The sequence below is a fragment of the Sphaeramia orbicularis genome, unplaced genomic scaffold (genome assembly GCF_902148855.1).
Source record: "Sphaeramia orbicularis unplaced genomic scaffold, fSphaOr1.1, whole genome shotgun sequence".
Taxonomy (NCBI): domain Eukaryota; kingdom Metazoa; phylum Chordata; class Actinopteri; order Kurtiformes; family Apogonidae; genus Sphaeramia; species Sphaeramia orbicularis.
Window position 1 is genome coordinate 82,287 of NW_021941604.1, and position 22,500 is coordinate 104,786.

At 41.7% G+C, this 22,500-nt stretch overlaps 2 protein-coding genes and 1 long non-coding RNA gene across 4 annotated transcripts in view; 2 read left to right on the plus strand and 1 right to left on the minus strand.

The window, feature by feature from the left end:
- Positions 1 to 7,212, plus strand: part of LOC115416434 (choline kinase alpha-like) — a 48,792-nt gene extending 41,580 nt beyond the window's left edge. Inside the window, exon 7 of the mRNA XM_030130206.1 lies at positions 7,003 to 7,212. Coding sequence (XP_029986066.1) covers positions 7,003 to 7,212 — 210 coding nt within the window. The remainder of the gene's footprint in view (positions 1 to 7,002) is intronic.
- Positions 7,213 to 11,691: 4,479 nt separating this feature from the next.
- LOC115416430 (uncharacterized) lies at positions 11,692 to 13,966 on the minus strand. Its single transcript, XR_003934976.1, has 3 exons — positions 13,854 to 13,966; positions 12,552 to 12,556; positions 11,692 to 11,932 (listed from the first exon to the last, which is right to left on the minus strand). It is a non-coding gene; the product is annotated as an uncharacterized LOC115416430 (long non-coding RNA).
- On the plus strand, positions 13,891 to 21,965 carry LOC115416429 (uncharacterized). Of its 2 annotated transcripts, XR_003934975.1 has the most exons (3): positions 13,891 to 14,480; positions 16,631 to 18,264; positions 21,951 to 21,965. XR_003934975.1 is itself a non-coding variant. In XM_030130200.1 (2 exons), the coding sequence occupies exons 1-2, from the start codon at positions 13,920 to 13,922 to the stop codon at positions 17,216 to 17,218; spliced, it is 1,149 nt and encodes a 382-aa protein (XP_029986060.1). In that variant the 5' UTR covers positions 13,891 to 13,919; the 3' UTR covers positions 17,219 to 18,412. The 2 variants fall into 2 exon arrangements, 1 of the variants encoding a protein (XP_029986060.1); XM_030130200.1 differs by lacking the exon at positions 21,951 to 21,965 and having other exon boundaries at positions 16,631 to 18,412.
- Positions 21,966 to 22,500: the final 535 nt, after the last annotated feature.

The following is a 22,500-nucleotide window of genomic DNA, read 5'->3' on the forward strand; positions in this document are numbered from 1 at the left end:
ATTGTGACGCACAAGAAGCTTCAATTCAGGAAAACTGCGACAGAATATTTCCCTTCAATCAATTGGAGTCGATTAATCGAATCATGAATTTTTGCATTGGCTTCAAACACCTAACCGATGGATTGTTTCAGCTCTTCTCATAACTCCAACTGTTTGTCTTTATATAAACATGTTCATGTAATTTTCCTGTATTACACTGAAACAAACTATCATTTCACAGAAAAGCAGGAACAATCTGCACAGATATGAACACGCTGAACAGTCTTCAGTCTGTGGAACTGGTCACAATGTTCAGTCTGTTATTAAATGTGTGTTTGCAGATCCACTGGGGTCTGGACAGTAGAATGAACATGTAGAAAGGAGAAACTCAGGCGAACATTGGGACAATTACACTGATTTATACAAAGATATTTGAGGTTGTTCACATTGTTTAAATCACAGGTGTCAAACATGCGGTCCAGGGGCCAAAACCGGCCCACGGGATGAATGTGCAAAGTGCAAGTTAGGGCATCAAACTCAAAAATAAGTAATAACCTATCAATAATAATGACACACATTTTTTTCTGTTTGATTTAGTGCAAAAATATTAAATTATGACAATGTTTACATTAACAAACGATCCTTTAACAACATGTGAATAACTTGAACAACAGAAGAAATGAAGAAAATTCAGTGCAATTTTAACAATTTTCTGCCTGTTAATAAATGTTTTGTGCACATGTAGAAATGATAAGTCGAGGCATTATATTGATAAAATTGTACTTATATTTCTTAACAAATATGTTTTTTTTTTCCAAGTTATTCACATCCTTTTTGTTTGGATGGTTTGTAATGTAAATATTGGCATAAGTGAATGTTATTTTTTGCACTAAAACAATTTGTCGTTGTCATTATTTCTTGGTTATTCTGCTTTTCTTTTCCTGGTCGGGTCCACTGCAGATCAAATCGGACTGAATGTGGAACCTGAAAAAACAGAGTCTGAAAGCCCTGTTTGGAAGGACAGTTTGTAGACGTCAACATGTTCATCATGTAAGGAAAGTTTGGAGTTGACATTATTTCTGTCTTATTGGACCACTTCCACCCCTGATGAACTAACATGGGTTTGACATCCAGGATCTAGACCACAGGTGTCAAACATGTGGCCCGGGGCCAAATCCAGCCCACCAAAAGGTCCAATGTGGCCCCTGGGATGAATGTGTGAACAGCAAAAATTACACTGAAGAAATTAACAATCAATAGTGTAAAAATCATTTTTATTTCAGGTTCAATATATGCACCAGAGCAGAAAATACTGTTATAATAACCAATAAATAATGACAACTACAGATTTGACCTTTGTTTTAGTGTTAAAAAAAAAAAGGAAATACATGAAAATGTTTAAATTAACAAACTATCCTTTTATTAAAAATGTGAAAAACCTGAAGAAATAGGAACAATGTGAACTGTCTTAAGAAAAGTAAAGGCAGTTTTATCAGTATTATGTGTACTTGTAACTGTAATGTCAGTTGTAATGCACATGTAACTGATAAACTGATGTGGAATACTGTTCAACTGCACTGGGTTTCCTTCACTTTTCCAGTTCTTCATATGATTCAGATTTTGAAGGAAACCTTGTGGATGTGAACCTGGTCCTGACGCCATCGGACTTTTTCACTGGTGTTATTTTACTGGTCCACTTCAGATCACACTGGGGTGAGTGTGGACCCTGAACTAACCATGGGTGGTGGGGTCAAAGCCTGGTCTAGATCCGCTGGACCACATAAGGACAGACTGGTTCTGGACCACATAAGGACAGACTGGTTCTGGACCACATAAGGACAGACTGGTTCTGGACCACACAAGGACAGACTGGTTCTGGACCACAAGGACAGACTGGTTCTGGACCACATAAGGACAGACTGGTTCTGGACCACATAAGGACAGACTGGTTCTGGACCACATAAGGACAGACTGGTTCTGGACCACATAAGGACAGACTGGTTCTGGACCACATAAGGACAGACTGGTTCTGGACCACATAAGGACAGACTGGTTCTGGACCACATAAAGACTGGTTCTGGACCACATAAGGACAGACTGTTCTGGACCACATAAGGACAGACTGGTTCTGGACCACACAAGGCAGACTGGTTCTGGACCACATAAGGACAGACTGGTTCTGGACCACATAAGGCAGACTGTTCTGGACCACTAAGGACAGACTGGTTCTGGACCACATAAGGCAGACTGGTTCTGGACCACATAAGGCAGACTGGTTCTGGACCACATAAGGACAGACTGGTTCTGGACCACATAAGGACAGACTGTTCTGGACCACATAAACAGACTGTTCTGGACCACATAAGGACAGACTGTTCTGGACCACATAAGGACGACTGTTCTACCACATAAGGACAGACTGGTTCTGGACCACATAAGGACAGACTATTCTGGACCACATAAGGCAGACTGGTTCTGGACCACATAAGGACAGACTGGTTCTGGACCACATAACAGACTGGTTCTGACCACATAAGGACAGACTGGTTCTGGACCACATAAGGACAGACTGGTTCTGGACCACATAAGGACAGACTGGTTCTGGACCACATAAGGACAGACTGTTCTGGACCACATAAGGACAGACTGGTTCTGGACCACATAAGGACAGACTAGTTCTGGACCACATAAGGACAGACTGGTTCTGGACCACATAAGGACAGACTAGTTCTGGACCACATAAGGACAGACTGGTTCTGGACCACATAAGGACAGACTGTTCTGGACCACATAAGGACAGACTGGTTCTGGACCACATAAGGACAGACTAGTTCTGACCACATAAGGACAGACTGGTTCTGGACCACATAAGGACAGACTAGTTCTGGACCACATAAGGACAGACTGGTTCTGGACCACATAAGGCAGACTAGTTCTGGACCACATAAGGACAGACTGGTTCTGGACCACATAAGGACAGACTAGTTCTGGACCACATAAGGACAGACTGGTTCTGGACCACATAAGGCAGACTAGTTCTGGACCACATAAGGACAGACTGGTTCTGGACCACATAAGGACAGACTAGTTCTGGACCACATAAGGACAGACTGGTTCTGGACCACATAAAGGCAGACTAGTTCTGGACCACATAAGGACAGACTGGTTCTGGACCACATAAAGGCAGACTAGTTCTGGACCACATAACAGACTGTTCTGGACCACATAAAGGCAGACTAGTTCTGGACCACATAAGGACAGACTAGTTCTGGACCACATAAGGACAGACTGGTTCTGGACCACATAAACAGACTAGTTCTGGACCACATAAGGACAGACTGGTTCTGGACCACATAAGGACAGACTAGTTCTGGACCACATAAGGACAGACTAGTTCTGGACCACATAAGGACAGACTGGTTCTGGACCACATAAGGACAGACTAGTTCTGGACCACATAAGGACAGACTGGTTCTGGACCACATAAGGACAGACTAGTTCTGGACCACATAAGGACAGACTGGTTCTGGACCACACAAGGACAGACTGGTTCTGGACCACATAAGGACAGACTGGTTCTGGACCACATAAGGACAGACTGGTTCTGGACCACATAAAGGCAGACTGGTTCTGGACCACATAAGGACAGACTGGTTCTGGACCACATAAGGACAGACTGGTTCTGGACCACATAAAGGCAGACTGGTTCTGGACCACATAAGGCAGACTGGTTCTGGACCACATAAGGAGACTGTTCTGGACCACATAAGGACAGACTGTTCTGGACCACATAAGGACAGACTGGTTCTGGACCACATAAAGGCAGACTAGTTCTGGACCACATAAGGACAGACTGGTTCTGGACCACATAAGGACAGACTGTTCTGGACCACATAAGGACAGACTGGTTCTGGACCACATAAGGCAGACTGGTTCTGGACCACATAAAGGCAGACTGTTCTGGACCACAGGACAGACTGTTCTGGACCACATAAGGACAGACTGTTCTGGACCACATAAACAGACTGGTTCTGGACCACATAAGGCAGACTGTTCTGGACCACATAAGGAGACTGTTCTACCACATAAGGACAGACTGGTTCTGGACCACATAAGGACAGACTGGTTCTGGACCACATAAGGCAGACTGGTTCTGGACCACATAAGGACAGACTAGTTCTGGACCACATAAGGACAGACTGGTTCTACCACATAAGGACAGACTGGTTTGGACCACATAAGGACAGACTAGTTCTGGACCACATAAGGACAGACTGGTTCTGACCACATAAGGACAGACTAGTTCTGGACCACATAAGGACAGACTGGTTCTGGACCACATAAGGACAGACTAGTTCTGGACCACATAAGGACAGACTGGTTCTGGACCACATAAACAACTGTTCTGGACCACATAAGGACAGACTGGTTCTGGACCACATAAACAGACTAGTTCTGGACCACATAAGGACAGACTGGTTCTGGACCACATAAGGACAGACTAGTTCTGGACCACATAAGGACAGACTGGTTCTGGACCACATAAGGACAGACTAGTTCTGGACCACATAAGGACAGACTGGTTCTGGACCACATAAGGACAGACTAGTTCTGGACCACATAAGGACAGACTAGTTCTGGACCACATAAGGCAGACTAGTTCTGGACCACATAAGGACAGACTGGTTCTGGACCACATAAGGACAGACTGGTTCTGGACCACATAAGGACAGACTAGTTCTGGACCACATAAGGACAGACTGGTTCTGGACCACATAAGGACAGACTAGTTCTGGACCACATAAGGACAGACTATTCTGGACCACATAAGGACAGACTGTTCTGGACCACATAAGGACAGACTATTCTGGACCACATAAGGACAGACTGGTTCTGGACCACATAAGGACAGACTGTTCTGGACCACATAAAGAGACTTTCTGGACCACATAAGGACAGACTGTTCTGGACCACATAAGGACAGACTGGTTCTGGACCACATAAAGGAGACTAGTTCTGGACCACATAAGGACAGACTGGTTCTGGACCACATAAGGACAGACTAGTTCTGGACCACATAAGGACAGACTGTTCTGGACCACATAAGGACAGACTAGTTCTGGACCACATAAAGAGACTAGTTCTGGACCACATAAGGACAGACTGGTTCTGGACCACATAAGGACAGACTGGTTCTGGACCACATAAAGGCAGACTAGTTCTGGACCACATAAGGACAGACTGGTTCTGGACCACATAAGGACAGACTGGTTCTGGACCACATAAGGACAGACTGTTCTGGACCACATAAGGACAGACTGGTTCTGGACCACATAAGCAGACTAGTTCTGGACCACATAAGGACAGACTGTTCTGGACCACATAAGGACAGACTGTTCTGGACCACATAAGGACAGACTGGTTCTGGACCACATAAGGACAGACTAGTTCTGGACCACATAAAGGCAGACTATTCTGGACCACATAAGGACAGACTGGTTCTGGACCACATAAGGCAGACTAGTTCTGGACCACATAAGGCAGACTAGTCTGGACCACATAAGGAGACAGACTAGTTCTGGACCACATAAGGACAGACTGGTTCTGGACCACATAAGGACAGACTAGTTCTGGACCACATAAGGCAGACTATTCTGGACCACATGGACAGACTGGTTCTGGACCACATAAGGACAGACTAGTTCTGGACCACATAAGGACAGACTGGTTCTGGACCACATAAGGACAGACTAGTTCTGGACCACATAAGGACAGACTGTTCTGGACCACATAAGGACAGACTAGTTCTGGACCACATAAGGACAGACTGGTTCTGGACCACATAAGGACAGACTAGTTCTGGACCACATAAGGACAGACTAGTTCTGGACCACATAAGGACAGACTGTTCTGGACCACATAAGGACAGACTGGTTCTGGACCACATAAGGACAGACTAGTTCTGGACCACATAAGGACAGACTGTTCTGGACCACATAAGGACAGACTAGTTCTGGACCACATAAGGACAGACTGGTTCTGGACCACATAAGGACAGACTATTCTGGACCACATAAGGACAGACTGTTCTGGACCACATAAGGCAGACTGGATCTGGACCATAAGGCAGACTGGTTCTGGACCACATAAACAGACTAGTTCTGGACCACATAAGGACAGACTGTCTGGACCACATAAGGACAGACTGGACTGACCATAAGGACAGACTGGTTCTGGACCACATAAGGACAGACTGGTTCTGGACCACATAAGGCAGACTGGTTCTGGACCACATAAAGGCAGACTAGTTCTGGACCACATAAGGACAGACTAGTTCTGGACCACATAAGGACAGACTGGTTCTGACCACATAAGGACAGACTGGTTCTGGACCACATAAGGACAGACTGTTCTGGACCACATAAGGCAGACTAGTTCTGGACCACATAAGGACAGACTGTTCTGACCACATAAGGACAGACTGGTTCTGGACCACATAAGGACAGACTGTTCTGGACCACATAAGGACAGACTGTTCTGGACCACATAAGGACAGACTATTCTGGACCACATAAGGCAGACTATTCTGGACCACATAAGGACAGACTGTTCTGGACCACATAAGGACAGACTGGTTCTGGACCACATAAGGACAGACTAGTTCTGGACCACATAAGGACAGACTAGTTCTGGACCACATAAGGACAGACTGTTCTGGACCACATAAGGACAGACTAGTTCTGGACCACATAAGGCAGACTAGTTCTGGACCACATAAGGACAGACTGTTCTGGACCACATAAGGACAGACTGTTCTGGACCACATAAGGCAGACTGTTCTGGACCACATAAGGACAGACTGTTCTGGACCACATAAGGACACACTGTTCTGGACCACATAAGGACAGACTGGTTCTGGACCACTTGAGCCCCCCCCCCCCCCCCCCCCCCCCCCAGATGGACCAGTGTCCTTGTACCTGATGATGCTGATGCGGAACGTCCTCCTCCTCCATCCTCTTCCAGGACCCGTTCAGGAACTCTCGGCACCACAGGAACGCCTTCCGCCGGGTGTCCGTGTCCGGCTGGTCCTGGTCGAGCCGGACCAGTCCTTACAGTCCTCCTGGCTTCGGGCTGGACCTGAAGGGCGTTTTCGGTCACCAGCAGCCCCAGAGACAGGGAGGGGACGAAGAAACCCCCGTTGATGATTTAGTTTTCATGTTGTTTTTAGAATGAATCCAAAAAGAAAGAAAAGGCGACTGAACGTGAACGTCTCTTCTGTTTGTGTCCAGCTTGTTTTCTCTAAAAACTCTTTTTTTTTCGGTGAATGACTGAAAGGCAGACTGCTGTTTGTTTGTCGTCGTTCTGCTCGGGTTCAGACACCATCTAACGGAGCCAGGCTCGGGAATGCACCGTTCACGGGCAGCGGAAAAATAAAATACGTGACAGACGCGCCGAGTCACACAGAGGGGCGGGGCAGGGGCGGGGGCGGGGTCACGGGAGCGAGCAGCGCCGTTCTCAGGCTCTGATTGCTGGCTCGGGACACAGCCCCGACCAACCGAAACACGCATGATGATGCTTTCAGGGACAAGTGGACACAATGGAATTATAACTAATGTCACTATTATTTGACTTTTTATTTTTTATTTTTCCAGTTCAGTTTATTTTCACATCTATAGGTTGAGATGTGTTGTAAATTAAAAATCTGTCATGTATTGCATGACTGTTTTTTTTTAAATTATTTAACCTTTACTGATAATTAACAAGTAGATGCAACATTTAACAGAAATACGCACCACATATTAATCACGTATTGATACAATTAGCAGGTGAACAGAACAATAGAAAAAAGAGCAATACAATAAACAAAAGTTACCAAGTATTAAAAAAAAAAAAAAAAATCAAACTGCTCGAGAACACGTTCACATTTACAATTTTTTTAACAGTAAAAAAAATTTATAAAAATAGTAAAGAGTAAAAAAAAAAAAAACAGTAAATAGTAAAAAAAAAACAAACAAACAAACAAACAGTAAAAACATGCAAAATGCGAAATATTTAGGTAGTATTATACAGTAAAAAAAAAAAAAAAGTAAAAACATGCAAAATACTAAATATTTAGGTAGTATTATACAGTAAAAAAAAACAACAACAACAGTAAAAGCATGCAAATGCTACATTTTTAGGTTGTAATATATAGAAAAAACAACATGCAAATTGTATATATATATGTGTGTATATATATATATATATATATATATATATATATATATATATATATATATATATATATTTTTTTTTTTTTTTTTTTTTTTTTTTTTTTTTTTTTTTTTTTTCTCCTTAGGCTTATGTTTTATAATACATTTTGAACTCTTTACCTCAGATGTTGATGTTATGGAGGGATCTACACAACTGAGCCTTATGAATATGACGTTTACCATCAGTATGATTAGATTAATGAGGAAAATTAAAGGTTTATTACAACATTCAAATTAATGATCATTTCCCTTGGAGATACTGACGTGTTTATTGGTTTTGTTAACATAACTTCCTCCAGTTCCCTGTAAAACATGTCATTTATTGTGTGAGTACCTGCAATAATGAGGCGTTTGATGGTCAGCTGTCCAGTCCAACCACTGACCAGACCTGTTGCAGACCTGCATGGGGAAACATTCCTCACTAATACTGATGCATTTGTCCGTTCATTCTTACAGGTTTGTTCACTGGCACTGACACCAGATTATATTATCAGTGCCAGGGGAATCAAAACACTCTGTTGTGTTGCTTTTACAAAGAGTCCAATGTTGGATTCTGCGGGTTAACATTACGCCAGAGGAATACAGAATTATATTTGTGCCAGTTTCTTGAGCGAGCAACGATAGATTCTGAGCACACAATTACAGATTTTGAGCACATAAAAATATATTTTGCGAGCACATCAATTATATTTCAAAAAGAAATTACACTTGAGCGAACAAAAATCGATATTGTGCTCCATAAATGCGTTTGCATGTTAGTTTTACTCATAATGTTCTCTCACACATTCTTTCCATGGCGCACACACAGGCCGCTGCGCTCGCTCACTTTCCCCTTCCCTCTCTCGCTCAACCTCCCTCTCCCTGCGCGCTCAGGTTGTCGTGTCCGCACGCTCAACTTGACACACACGCGACAATTGTGCCACAAAACTAACCAATCGGAGAGCTTGCGGAAGTACACTCTGATTGGCTGTTCACTCTCCAATTAGCTCGCTAGTTACATTTACCCAAAAAAACAGCGCTCGATGAGACAGACACGGACCGGAAGAGGAGGAATTGATTCTACACAAACGTCAGTCAGTATTTATTATTATTATGATTATTGTCTCATGTCATACCACTACTTTGTTTAGTTTTTGTACTATAGTGCCGTAACGTTAGGACTGCATTGTCTGGGTTTACATTATATGTTTATTTGTATAAGTTTGTGTAGAATCAATTCCTCCTCTTCCGGTCCGTGTCTGTCTCATCGAGCGCTGTTTTTTCGGGTAAATGTAACTAGCGAGCTAATTGGAGAGTGAACAGCCAATCAGAGTGTACTTCCGCAAGCTCTCCGATTGGTTAGTTTTGTGGCACAATTGTAACGTGTGTGTCAAGTTGAGCGTGCGGACACGACAACCTGAGCGCGCAGGGAGAGGGAGGTTGAGCGAGAGAGGGAGGGGGAAAGTGAGCGAGCGCAGCGGTCTGTGTGTGCGCCATGGAAAGAATGTGTGAGAGAACATTATGAGTAAAACTAACATGCAAACGCATTTATGGAGCACAATATCGATTTTTGTTCGCTCAAGCGTAATTTCTTTTTGAAATATAAATGATGTGCTCACAAAATATATTTTTATGTGCTCAAAATCTGTAATTGTGTGCTCAGAATCTATCGTTGCTCGCTCAAGAAACTGGCACAAATATAATTCCATAGAGGAACACACCACTCCAAGGCAGGATCATCTGTGTCCCATTCAGAGAGTCACAGAGCCACCTAGTGGTGAACACACCGCACTGCAGTCTACACACAAGTACACACAAGATACAGTCAAATGGATTAGTATAAAAGAAAGGGTTTCTTCTATATTTCCTGTTTCAATTTCGAGTCTTTCTGCACCTTGATTATTATTATTATTATTATTTTTTATTTATTTATTTTTTTAAATTAATTTATTTATTTATCTTATTTTATTTTATTTTATTTGCTACTGTAGACGCTGCATTTTGACCACAGTGGGATCAATAAAATCTTATCTTATCTTGAAAAAATAAATTAACACCAAAAAAATAAAAATAATAAAAAAAAAAAAAAATCACACTTTTGACAATTTAAAGACAAACAGGCATTGATGTCATCCTCTTCACTTCATGAATTTAAATTAATTCAAGATAGTCCTGTTGGATGTTTTTTTCATTTTTCCGTTATTATCTTATTAGTTTGGTTTGGTCCTGCTCAACCTAAAAAAAAAAAAAATACTGAATATGTGCACATAGACTCAGAAACACGTGTATTTTAACCCTGGATGCAGATCCTACATCTGGAACAACAGAGACATATTATACAAACACAAATCTTTATTTTTGGAAAACTGGTTTACTCATGGCATTTTTTTAAGTTAAACATCTTTTCAGTTCAGAGGGTGTTTTACTCTCTTATTCTGGATTTCTAGATAAATTCACCATTCCTATACCTCCATGGGAATATGCACAAGTTTTTGATGCTATCCTGTCTGGTGCGATAATGTTTCTCAAAAAATCTGCAGATCATGAACCACCTCTGATGAAATTTAACCTTGCTGATTCTGAAGTTGGACAAATTTGTTTTTCTGGCCAAAACAGAGTAAACAACTGCAATATACGTGGTTTATTAAAAAAAAAAAAAAAAAAAAAAAAAAGTTTTCTCTGTTCCAAATGTGATGTCTTATTGGAATAATCTCTTTCCAAACCTAAAATGGAAAAAAAAATCTGGTGTTTACCCTCTAAGTACTTAATAATAAAAAAAGATAAAAGAAGTTTCTCTCAAATTAATTATCGATTCTATCCTTGCAAACTGTTCCTACACAGATGTAAAAGGACATCGGTGTGGACTGCTCCTTTTGTAAACAATCAGAAGAAAATGTCGATCATCTGTTTTGGTTCCTGTCCCTTCTCAAATGTTTCCTGGCAAGATGTCTGGTTTTTTATTTGTCAGAATATTGTTTTTGATTTTTCTCTTTCTTATTCAAAATATTGTTTGGTATTTTCACATATGCTGCTAACAAATCAGATCAGTATTACATAATCAATCTAATTCTATTTTTGGCAAAATACCACATTTACAAATCCAAATTCTCAAAAATATCAAACCTTCCTTCTTATTTTAAAAAATTGAGCTCACTCAATATATTTCAAATATTAAGTATTTTAAAAAGTAAAAAAAGCTATTAAAACCACTGATCTATGTAACAGTTATGAACTTTGCATAATTTGATAGATTATTTTGTCCCCTGGCTAATGTTCTGTTCTGTTCATGTCATATTATTTTATTAATATTGCACTGTACTTTTCATGCTCTTATTGTGCTCTGTATAACACTAAATATATAAATATGTTATGAAAAAAAAAAAAAAAGACATCCACCGGACGGAGTTAATTGGGATATAAAACGTACTGCCTGTCGGCTTTTGATGACGTCATCACCGTCGAGCCACAACAGAAACAACAACAAAGCTCAGCTGTTCAGCTGCTAGCTAGCCGGCCTAATTAATGAGTGTTGTCTTTTACCATTTTTACTGTTATTTACTGATATTAAAAAGGGAAACTGATATTAAACAACTACACATCCAGTGCTGATAGAGCCACAAGAAAGCGTAAAAATTAGTTGGATTTTAAACCCTTTGTCTCTTCCTGGTGCTAGCTGTTAGCATATTAGCTTTATAACTAATGACGGAAGGGAACCTGTTCACCTAAAGGTAACGGCACGTCTTTTGTCTTCAGATAAGAGTCACATAACTCACATAAGTCTACACCTTTAGAAAAAGTCTTTTGTGTTTGGGTGCTTCGGCTGAGTTCTGTGAAGAGGCAGAGAAGGGAACGGAGCTGCTTTAAAACCTCCAGTCAGTTCCGAACCGACGTTTGACTGGATCTGAAACTGAAGTGTGGAGTTATTCGATTATAGTCGGTAGATTTCGAAGTGTTAACGGGGTAAACAATGAAGCTCCGACCTTATCAGCCAGTTTAGATGTAGGTATGACTGAACTAAAAGTGTCACTTGAACACTTGGTTGAATTTGGATCCCAGAGGATGAGACATTTGTCCAGACTTTGTCCTTTATCACAGTCTCATACATGTCTCATACATTCTGTGGTTTTATAACAATGATCTCTAAATTCGGAGAGGACTTCTGACCAGTGAGGCAGTTGCACAAAATGATAGATCTGCTGATTGATTCCACTGCTCTACAATGTCTTAGAAATGATCTGCTTCAGATATTAACTGTGTTAAATCTGACTTTAATGAGGGGAATCAGAAAACAGCTCCTGTTTTCATATCACTTATAACCAGAAACCAGCCATGAAACTACACATAAACTGTTTTTTTATGTATCACAAAAATGATTTGATATGACAATTTCCAAACAACCCAACACTGGTCTACAAGTCAGAATAAAAGCAGTTAAACTTTGCCAAATAAAAGAAAATCCAGTCCTAAATGCTGGTTGGTTGTAGTTTCACAGATACAGTCTGGGCTCAGAATGTGAAACTGTAGAATTAATGATAGAATGGGTTTAAGTCCAAAGGAATGTTAGTGTCAGATCGACCAGATCTACTGCAAACACTGTCTGCACGTGACAATACATGGACTGGACAGGTTCTACCAGTGGAACATTTACACATCTATTGGATAAATGGACCCAAACCAACACACGTGTTAGAACACACCATCATGTGCCTGGAAAACTGCAGCAAACCAGCACTGTGGTCATTAGTTTAACAGTTAATCTGATTCACATGTGCAACATTTAGTACATTTAATCTGAGGCAGATCATTTATTTAAAAAAATAAAAAATTGAACATATAATGTACACATAAGCAATAATCCTACACCAGGGTTCTCAAACTCCTGTTCTTTCAGGTTCCACATTCAGTCTGATTTGATCTGCAGTGGACCGGACCAGTAAAATAAGAACAGAAGAACCTAGAAATAAGGACAACTGCAAATTATTGTCTTTGTTTTAGTGCAAAAAAGCCCCCATTAAATTATGAAAATGCTTACTTTTATAAACTATCCAAACAAAAAAGATGTGAATAACCTGAAAAAATTGACATTTCTTCAGTAAAATCAGTGTAATTTTCTCAGTCTTCCTCCACTTCTCATTAGTCCATGTGCATTCTGGATCAGATCTCCAAAGACACTAAACACTGAGGAACAGGAAGAAAAGAGTTCAAACTGGACTGAATTTAATACAGACATTTCAGGTTGGACACATTTGTTCAGGTTAGTCACATTTTACTGGTACAGGAGAGTTTGGAAATGGAAATATGTTCAGAATTTAAATTGATTTTTTGCACTAAAACACAGACAAACATTTGCAGTTGTCATTATTTACAGACATAATGTCATATTATTTTGTCCATCAAACCCAATAGTAAATCTGCAGTGGTTCTTTTGTTTGGGTTCTTCTGCTGTTATTATTGGACTGTAGATCAGATTGGTCTGGATGTGGAACCCACACTAACATGAGTTCCACAGCCTGGACTGTGGAATTTACACACTTTGTAAAGTCATCCCAGGGGTGGGACTGGAACCTTTGGGGGGTGCATGTTTGACAGCCCTGTCCTATGTCCTCAGTTCCCATTCTGATTCTCATGTTCTTGTGTCTTCACAGACTAAACAGATTTATGGCAAAGCCAGACCACAAAACCACCCGGTGGAGATTCTGACCTCCACCAATGACTACAAATATTTGCCAGACCACGATCATGACGCCACGAAAAAGACCCCTGGTCCCCGTGAGCAGCCGTCGGAAAGCGGCAGACGACTACTTCCCGTTCAACTTCCTGCCGGTGGAGTGCCAGCTGCACGTCCTGTCCTTCCTGAATGAGGTGGACAAGTGCAGCTGCGCCCTGGTCTGTGTGAGCTGGAGCTGCCTGGTCCGCTCGTGGAAGCTGTGGCGAGTGGCCGACTATTCTCGCCGCGGCGTCTTTCACCTGGGTCAGGAAGGGCTGCTGGTTTCAAACCGGGAATTCGAACGCTGGAAGTCCTGGGTCCACCATTACACCCACCACCTCATTTCCCGGCGGGCCAGCCTGCTGACGCTGAAGGCCAGCTTCGACCTGGGGGACCGCTGCAACAAGTGGAGCGAGCTGCTCAGTCACCTGCTGGACCACGTCCACTGCAGGGACCTGAGCCACCTGGACCTCAACTGGACCTTTACCCTTTTGGAGCCACTGGACCTGAGGGTCCACTCCAGCTCCAGCTCCCATCAGGACAGCATTACCAAGATGGACCAGGTAACTAGGGCCACCTTTAACCCTTACAGACCCAAACGTCCACCTTTAACCCTTACAGACCCAAACGTCCACCTTTAACCCTTACAGACCCAAACGTCCACCTTTAACCCTTACAGACCCAAACGTCCACCTTTAACCCTTACAGACCCAAACGTCCACCTTTAACCCTTAAAGACCTAAACGTCCACCTTTAACCCTTAAAGACCCAAACGTCCACCTTTAACCCTTACAGACCCAAACGTCCACCTTTAACCCTTACAGACCCAAACGTCCACCTTTAACCCTTACAGACCCAAACGTCCACCTTTAACCCTTACAGACCCAAACGTCCACCTTTAACCCTTAAAGACCTAAACGTCCACCTTTAACCCTTAAAGACCCAAACGTCCACCTTTAACCCTTACACACCCAAACGTCCACCTTTAACCCTTAAAGACCCAAACCTCCACCTTTAACCCTTAAAGACCCAAACCTCCACCTTTAACCCTTAAAGACCCAAACCTCCACCTTTAACCCTTAAAGACCCAAACCTCCACCTTAACCCTTACAGACCCAAACGTCCACCTTTAACCCTTAAAGACCCAAACGTCCACCTTTAACCCTTAAAGACCCAAACGTCCACCTTTAACCCTTACAGACCCAAACGTCCACCTTTAACCCTTAAAGACCCAAACGTCCACCTTTAACCCTTACAGACCCAAACGTCCACCTTTAACCCTTAAAGACCCAAACGTCCACCTTTAACCCTTACAGACCCAAACGTCCACCTTTAACCCTTACAGACCCAAACGTCCACCTTTAACCCTTAAAAACCCAAACGTCCACCTTTAACCCTTAAAAACCCAAACGTCCACCTTTAACCCTTACAGACCCAAACGTCCACCTTTAACCCTTACAGACCCAAACGTCCACCTTTAACCCTTACAGACCCAAACGTCCACCTTTAACCCTTACAGACCCAAACGTCCACCTTTTATCCCTTACAGACCCAAACGTCCACCTTTAACCCTTACAGACCCAAACATCCACCTTTAACCCTTAAAAACCCAAACGTCCACCTTTAACCCTTACAGACCCAAACGTCCACCTTTAACCCTTAAAGACCCAAACGTCCACCTTTAACCCTTACAGACCCAAACGTCCACCTTTAACCCTTAAAGACCCAAACGTCCACCTTTAACCCTTACAGACCCAAACGTCCACCTTTAACCCTTAAAGACCCAAACGTCCACCTTTAACCCTTAAACACCCAAACGTCCACCTTTAACCCTTAAAGACCCAAACGTCCACCTTTAACCCTTAAAGACATTTTAGAAACAAGGAGAATAATTGAACCCAAACAAACCAATGCACTGATATCTATCCCATAATATAAACTCTATTCTGACATTAGTCCTTATTGTTTTGGATCCCAGACCCCTGTTATGCCGCGTTTCCTCTACATGGAACCAGTTCGACTTGACTCGACTTGACTCAGTATTCCTGCAGACCGTTTCCATTACAGGATACTGCTGACTTTCCAGTACCTGGTCGTCATAGCGATGTGGTGTGTTATTTCCGTGTCGTCTGCTCAGAGTTGCTGATAAACTCACTCGTTGCGTGTTGTCTCGTCTGAATTTTTACGTCAGCCACCAAAGACTGAATCTCCTGGACCGACCCTGGTGTAGTTTTGGGCTGTTCTCATGTGGGTTAATGGACCGCTGTATTTACTGTCCACTAACGCGTCTGTTTTTGTAAAAGGGCGGTCACAGAGAAAACTGTCTGACCAATCAGTGGTCTGCAGTGTTACACGTCATGGTTTAGTATCGCTTTGAACCTCGGCGGAGGTGAGACCAAAAAACTAGTACCAGGTACCAGATTCCAGGTCCTTTTTCGTAATGGAAACTCAAAAAGGCCGAGTCGAGTCGATACCACACAGTGGAAACGCGGCATTAGAACAGAAACACCTGGATTTAGCGGGTCCACAGACTGTGGTCCACGTGGGTCTGAGTTAAATACGATCTGAGGAGAAAAATGTGATAATGATCCGTTTCCAAGGACAGTGATCCTGATGTGACGTCCTGGTTCCAGTGAGTAGAAGACCGTTCCCTGTTGAGCTTTTGTATTCCAGCTCCAGCTGCTGTTGTTCATCTGTCTCCTCTCCCCCACAGGTGACCAGTTTTCAGGAGCTTCTGTCCAAACTCACCCACACCTGTCCACGCATCTCCAAAATGCGCCTCCACTTCGACTGGTCGGACGTGTCAGTGTCGCTGCTCACCCAGTTTCGGCAGCTGCGAGTGCTGGAGCTCAAGTACTTCTGGGTGTTTAAGGGCGTGACCCCGTCCACGCTGCAGACCCTCACCCAGTCGCTGCCTCAGCTCAAGTCTCTGACGCTGCACATCCTGGTTCCGCTGCGGAACCTGGGCATCTCCTACACCCTGGAGTCCCTGTCTCTGGAGTTCCTGGACGTGTCTCCGAGCCGCGGCCTGGTCTTCTCCCGCCTTAAACTGCCTCTGCTGCGCGAGCTCCGGGCCAAGAAGATCGTCCGCGGCATCACGCTGGACCGCCGGACCCGCCTGCGGATCCAGAGCCGCTGGCCGTGCCTGTACCACGTCCTCCGGGAGGGGACGCCCAAGCTGCAGGCCCTCAACAATGAGAGGCTCCTCCCCACCTGGAGGGAGGAGAGCTACGGGGAACTGTCGGCCATCTTGGAACAGTCCTGTTACTGCGTCCAACACCTGGACAGCTGGCTGTGGTAGAGGACGCAGGCCACGCCCACGCCACGTCAATCAACCCCGTAGTTTTACAGAGGGACACGACAGAGGTTTGAAGGGAACCAGAGGACGTCAGCCACAGACAGGGACGCCCAGCTCATGTTTGGAACGGCCGGTCTGGTGTTAGAACCACAAACAGCTGATCCACCTGGGTCTGATGATCCACCTGGGTCTGATGATCCACCTGGGTCTGATGATCCACCTGAGTCTGATGATCCACCTGAGTCTGCAACAGAAGAAGAACCACTGGAGGAACCAGGCTGAAGCAGGAGCACCAGGGCCAGACCAGATCTGATCAGCCCACATACCAGGTCTAGACCCCAGACCAGATCTGATCAGCCCACATACCAGGGCCAGACCAGATCTGATCAGCCCACATACCAGGTCTAGACCCCAGACCAGGTCTGATCAGCCCACATACCAGGTCCAGACCCCAGACTGGGATCAGGCTGGACTTTAAACGCTTGTTTCACAGTTTATGGTAGAAAATGTAAAGTTACATTCCAGTCCTGGTCCTGTTCCTGGTCCTGATCCCGGTCCCAGTCCTGGTCCTGGTCCTGGGTTTGTGGACTGTGTGCTAGTTTTCCAGCAGAAACAACATGATGCACAGAACCACAGACCAGAGTAAATGAATGTGGATCAGCTGTTCATGACAAAGACTGTGTGAGTTTATGAACTGATTCCAACAGTAATAAATGAAGTGAACCCTGTCAGATCACCACTAGACCTGATCCAGGATCAGACCTGATCCAGGATCAGATGGGTGCATCCCTCAGGAACATGTCACCATATGGATCTAAAAGAATAAAACCTGTCAGAAGAGTCCAGAAGGTCCCAGACAGACAGTGGTTTGGTTCGGCACATGAACAGCGGCTGTACTTCAGCTCAAACTCCACTTATTCAACTCAGACTTTTTGCTTCACAAACATCGACATTTTTTTCTCCGAGTTCTGATGATTATGATTCATCCTCCATGACAACAGGTGGTGCTATTAGTCCATGTAATGTTCACGCAGCTTGAAACGTGTCCTGTTATGAAATGAACACCTTTAAGTTCAAACTCCCATCAGTGCCATGTAACCGTACGTTCTCATTAGGGCTGTGTATCACAAGAACCTGGAGATACCATACAAATCACAACACTGGGATCACCATACGATATATCATGATACTGTTAAAAAGGCAATTTTTGTTTGTTTCTTTTTTAAAATGATTATTTCCTTGAAGAATTGAATTACAGCAGAAATCTGCACAAATACTAAAGACATTTTTATTTGATCAGAACAGGATCCTGTTCAAATGTTCAGATTCTATTAGTTCAGAACTAACATCAGAACAGGATTTGAGTTCAATCCCAACAAAGGAACCAACATTATTGAATAAAGGAGTGGGAAATAAATAAAATATTAAAAAAAACAAAAATACAAAAATGAACCTCCAATATCTGCATTTGAATAAATACCTAAAAATATCGATACAGTATTGTGAAATGAAATATCACCATATATTGCAGAACTGATATTTTCTAACAGCCCTATTCTCATTATAACCTGACGCACATGCAGACAGGTGTATGATCTGGTAGAGCAGGGCTGTCAAACATGCAGCCCGAGGACCAAATACGGCCCCCAAAAGGTTCCAGTCCGGCCCTGGGGATGAATTTACAAAATAAAAAAAATTACACTGATGATATTAACAATCAAGGGTGTCAAATTTACATTTATAAACTATCCTTGCAATAAAATGTGAATAAGCTGAACAAATATGAACAACCTGAAATGTTAGATTTTTTTTTTTTTTTAAATAATCAGATAATTGTATTTTTAAACACAACTCCTCATAGGTTTGTTTTATTCATATTTATCTTGTTACTCAGTAAAATCTACAGTAAAACCACACATGAACAATTTTAGTTGGCTTTTATGTGATTTTTTTTTTTTTTTATATACAGGGTGGGGAAGCAAAATGTACAATATTTTGAGGCAGGGATTGAAAGACAGTGTATGACCAATTAGTTTATTGAAAGTCATGAGAATTTATTTGCCACAAGAAAATGTCCATAATAGAAAATGTTTTTATTCTATGTGTCCTCCTTCTTTCTCAATAACTGCCTTCACACGCTTCCTGAAACTTGCGCAAGTGTTCCTCAAATATTGGGGTGACAACTTCTCCCATTCTTCTTTAATAGTATCTTCCAGACTTTCTGGTAATAGTTTTGCTCATAGTCATTCTCTTCTTTCCATTATAAACAGTCTTTATGGACACTCCAACTATTTCTGAAATCTCCTTTGGTGTGACGAGTGCATTCAGCAAATCACACACTCTTTGACGTTTGCTTTCCTGATTACTCATATGGGCAAAAGTTTGTGAAAAGGTATGGATAATAGTGTTAGGTATGTTTATGACATCAGTATATGTTTGGGTTCAAAACAACTGACGTAGTGTCTGCTGAGAAAAAACAACTACATGTTCAGTGTACATTTGGCTTCCCCACCCTGTGTATAAATGTGTTTATTGGGTTTTTTCTTTTTTAAACACACACACATAGAACAAAATAATAAAACAAAACAAAACATCAGCTGGGAGTGGTCAGAAAATAAATAAAAAAAATTATATATATGCATATACACACATAAATGCACACACATGTACATGGGCACATACACGTACCTTCCAGGCTATACATAGAAAAGGTAGAGTACAGTATTCAGTTCAATGGAAGCTGGGTAAACCTGAAATGTTTTAAGAAAAAACAGTTCAACTTTTAACAAAATAATAGATTGACTGTGATCTGCAAATAAGCTGAGACATATTATTGTAGAAATGGTTCCTATTTTAGTTCCAAACTCTAAAATTTGAACAATATTCTGCCTGTTACCAAATGTTTGTGTATCGCTGTGTGTAGTGTGCGTGTATAAATGAGAAGTTGAGGCATATTATTGTTAAAACTACACATGGTTGTTCAGGTCATTCATATTTTCATGCAAAACTTACACTGAAGATCTGAACAATCCTTTTAGTTCAGGTTCCACATTCAGATCAATTCAGTGTCCAGTGGGTCAGAACCAGTCAAACACTGTCAGAATCACATAGAAACAATGACAACTGCAAATGTTTTCTCTTTGTAAATGTAAATATTTTCATGTATTTACACTAAAACAAAGTATCATTTTGCAGAAACTGTGAATAACCTGAACAAATATGAACAACCTGAAATATTTTAAGAGAATTAAGTACAATTTGAACAATATTCTGTCTGTTCTTAAATGTTTTGTGTGTTTGTAGATCCACTGTGATCTGTCAGTTCTAACGTACATGTGGAGATGATAAACTGAAGCAGAAGAGTGTTCAAATGACACTGAGTTTTTTCAGTTTGTTCATGTTATTCACATCTTTTGAAAGGATAGTTTGTAGATGGAAACCCTTTCATAATGTGAATGAACTTTTTTCACTCTTGAACAAAAGTTTGGCGTTGACCTTACTTCTATATTATTCTGTTCTTATTTGACTGGTTGGGTCCACTGCAGATCAGATGGAGCTGAATGTGGAACTGAACTGACATGAGCTGGACACTCCTGTACCAGGCAGAGGTTTGAAACCCCAACACTAGTGCAGTTAAATTCAATGACAGCACCACCTGCTGTTGAGGAGGTGAACTACTCTGGTCATTTGAGCAACATGTGCGTTTGTATTCACATCAAATACAAAATTAACCCTCTGGTATCCCGTCCAGCAAGGCCCTTACTAAGCACCAAGTGTGCCTTTTTGGCACGTTTGTGGAATAATGTCAAAAGTTTTTTCATACAGTTTGTTTTTAATTCTTTTACACTTTTTTCTATTTCAGCAACTTGAGCTGTAAATAAAAATACCAAATATTCAATAACTGTCACATTTTTTAACCCTTTAAATGCCGTGTTTGTAATGTAAACAAACCTTTTTTTTTTTTTGGATGCAAAAAATTTAAAAAAAAAATTTTTTTCAATATACTTCATAAAAAGTGGATCACATATTATTTGATTTTTTCATCCTGGCATATGTCAGTGATTAACTCCAACATTGGTTAATTTGCATTATTATTTTTGGCGCTAGGTCAAATGTTCAAAAATACTAGCATCTGTCACCAAGTGTGCGTAAAATGCACACATGTAGATCAAACTATTAAATATATTTTGATTTATTTTTTTGCTCTAATTTGATATTATTTTTGTAAATCAAGCTCAGTCCTAATCATACATATCAAATGGAAGAAGTAGTGCGTTTTAGGCACACTTGGGAGACAGATGCTAGTCTTGTAATTTTCTTTTGTTTACACTGTGCACATTTCAGTTGGTGGCCAGAATTTTAAAGATTATGCAAAAATGAAAAACTATTCAATTCTAACCTTATTTAAATTGTGAAAAATAATATGAAGTTTTTTAAAACAAAGTGCAAAGTGTGCCTAAAAGGCGCACCCGGATACCGGAGGGTTAAAGACCAAAAAAAAAAAAAAAAAAGCCCTGAACCTTGAACTAAAACTGTTGTAATTTGACTCAGACCGTACAGTCTGTCCACTTGTGCTCCACACTCGTTCCTCTTCGTCCTCAGATCTCATGACTCCACTCAGCGACTCTGTGGTTTTCAGTTTAACTCCGCCCTCGTCAGACTAAACCTGTCCCATGTGCTATTAGTGAAGCCTTTTGCTCCACAGCTGCACAGTAATCAGGTTGCAAATATTCAGATTTTACTGGTGAAAGTGTGAGTTCAGCCTAAACCACATGTGAACAGTGTGTGTGGAAGTACATCTGTCTCATCACATTTTGAATTATTAAAGCCAATGAATTTGTAGCACTGAATTTTTTTGCACTGAAATTAAGTATCGGAATTTTTTGTCTCTTAATTTAACTATGTTCATAAATTTAGAATAAAAAAAACTTCAGATGCAGTAAATTCAGATCACACATCTGTGCTGACCGTCTTCCTGCATCGGTGTCACATGACCAGCCTAACGTAACCTGATTGGCCGGCTGTCGGTTCGACTTGAGATTTGATCGATTGTTTATCCTTGGTGTCTCGGATGTGTGGTCTGAAGTTTTTGCATCTGAAGTTTTTTTATTCTAAATTTATGAACATAGTTAAATTAAGAGACAAAAAATTCACATAATTTCAGTGCAAAAAAATTCAGTGGCTTTAATAATTCAAAATGTGATGAGACAGATTTACCTCCATCAGTGTGACTTTTTCATCTCCACGGTAACCACCCAGTGGACCAGTGTGTGACGGTGATGGGA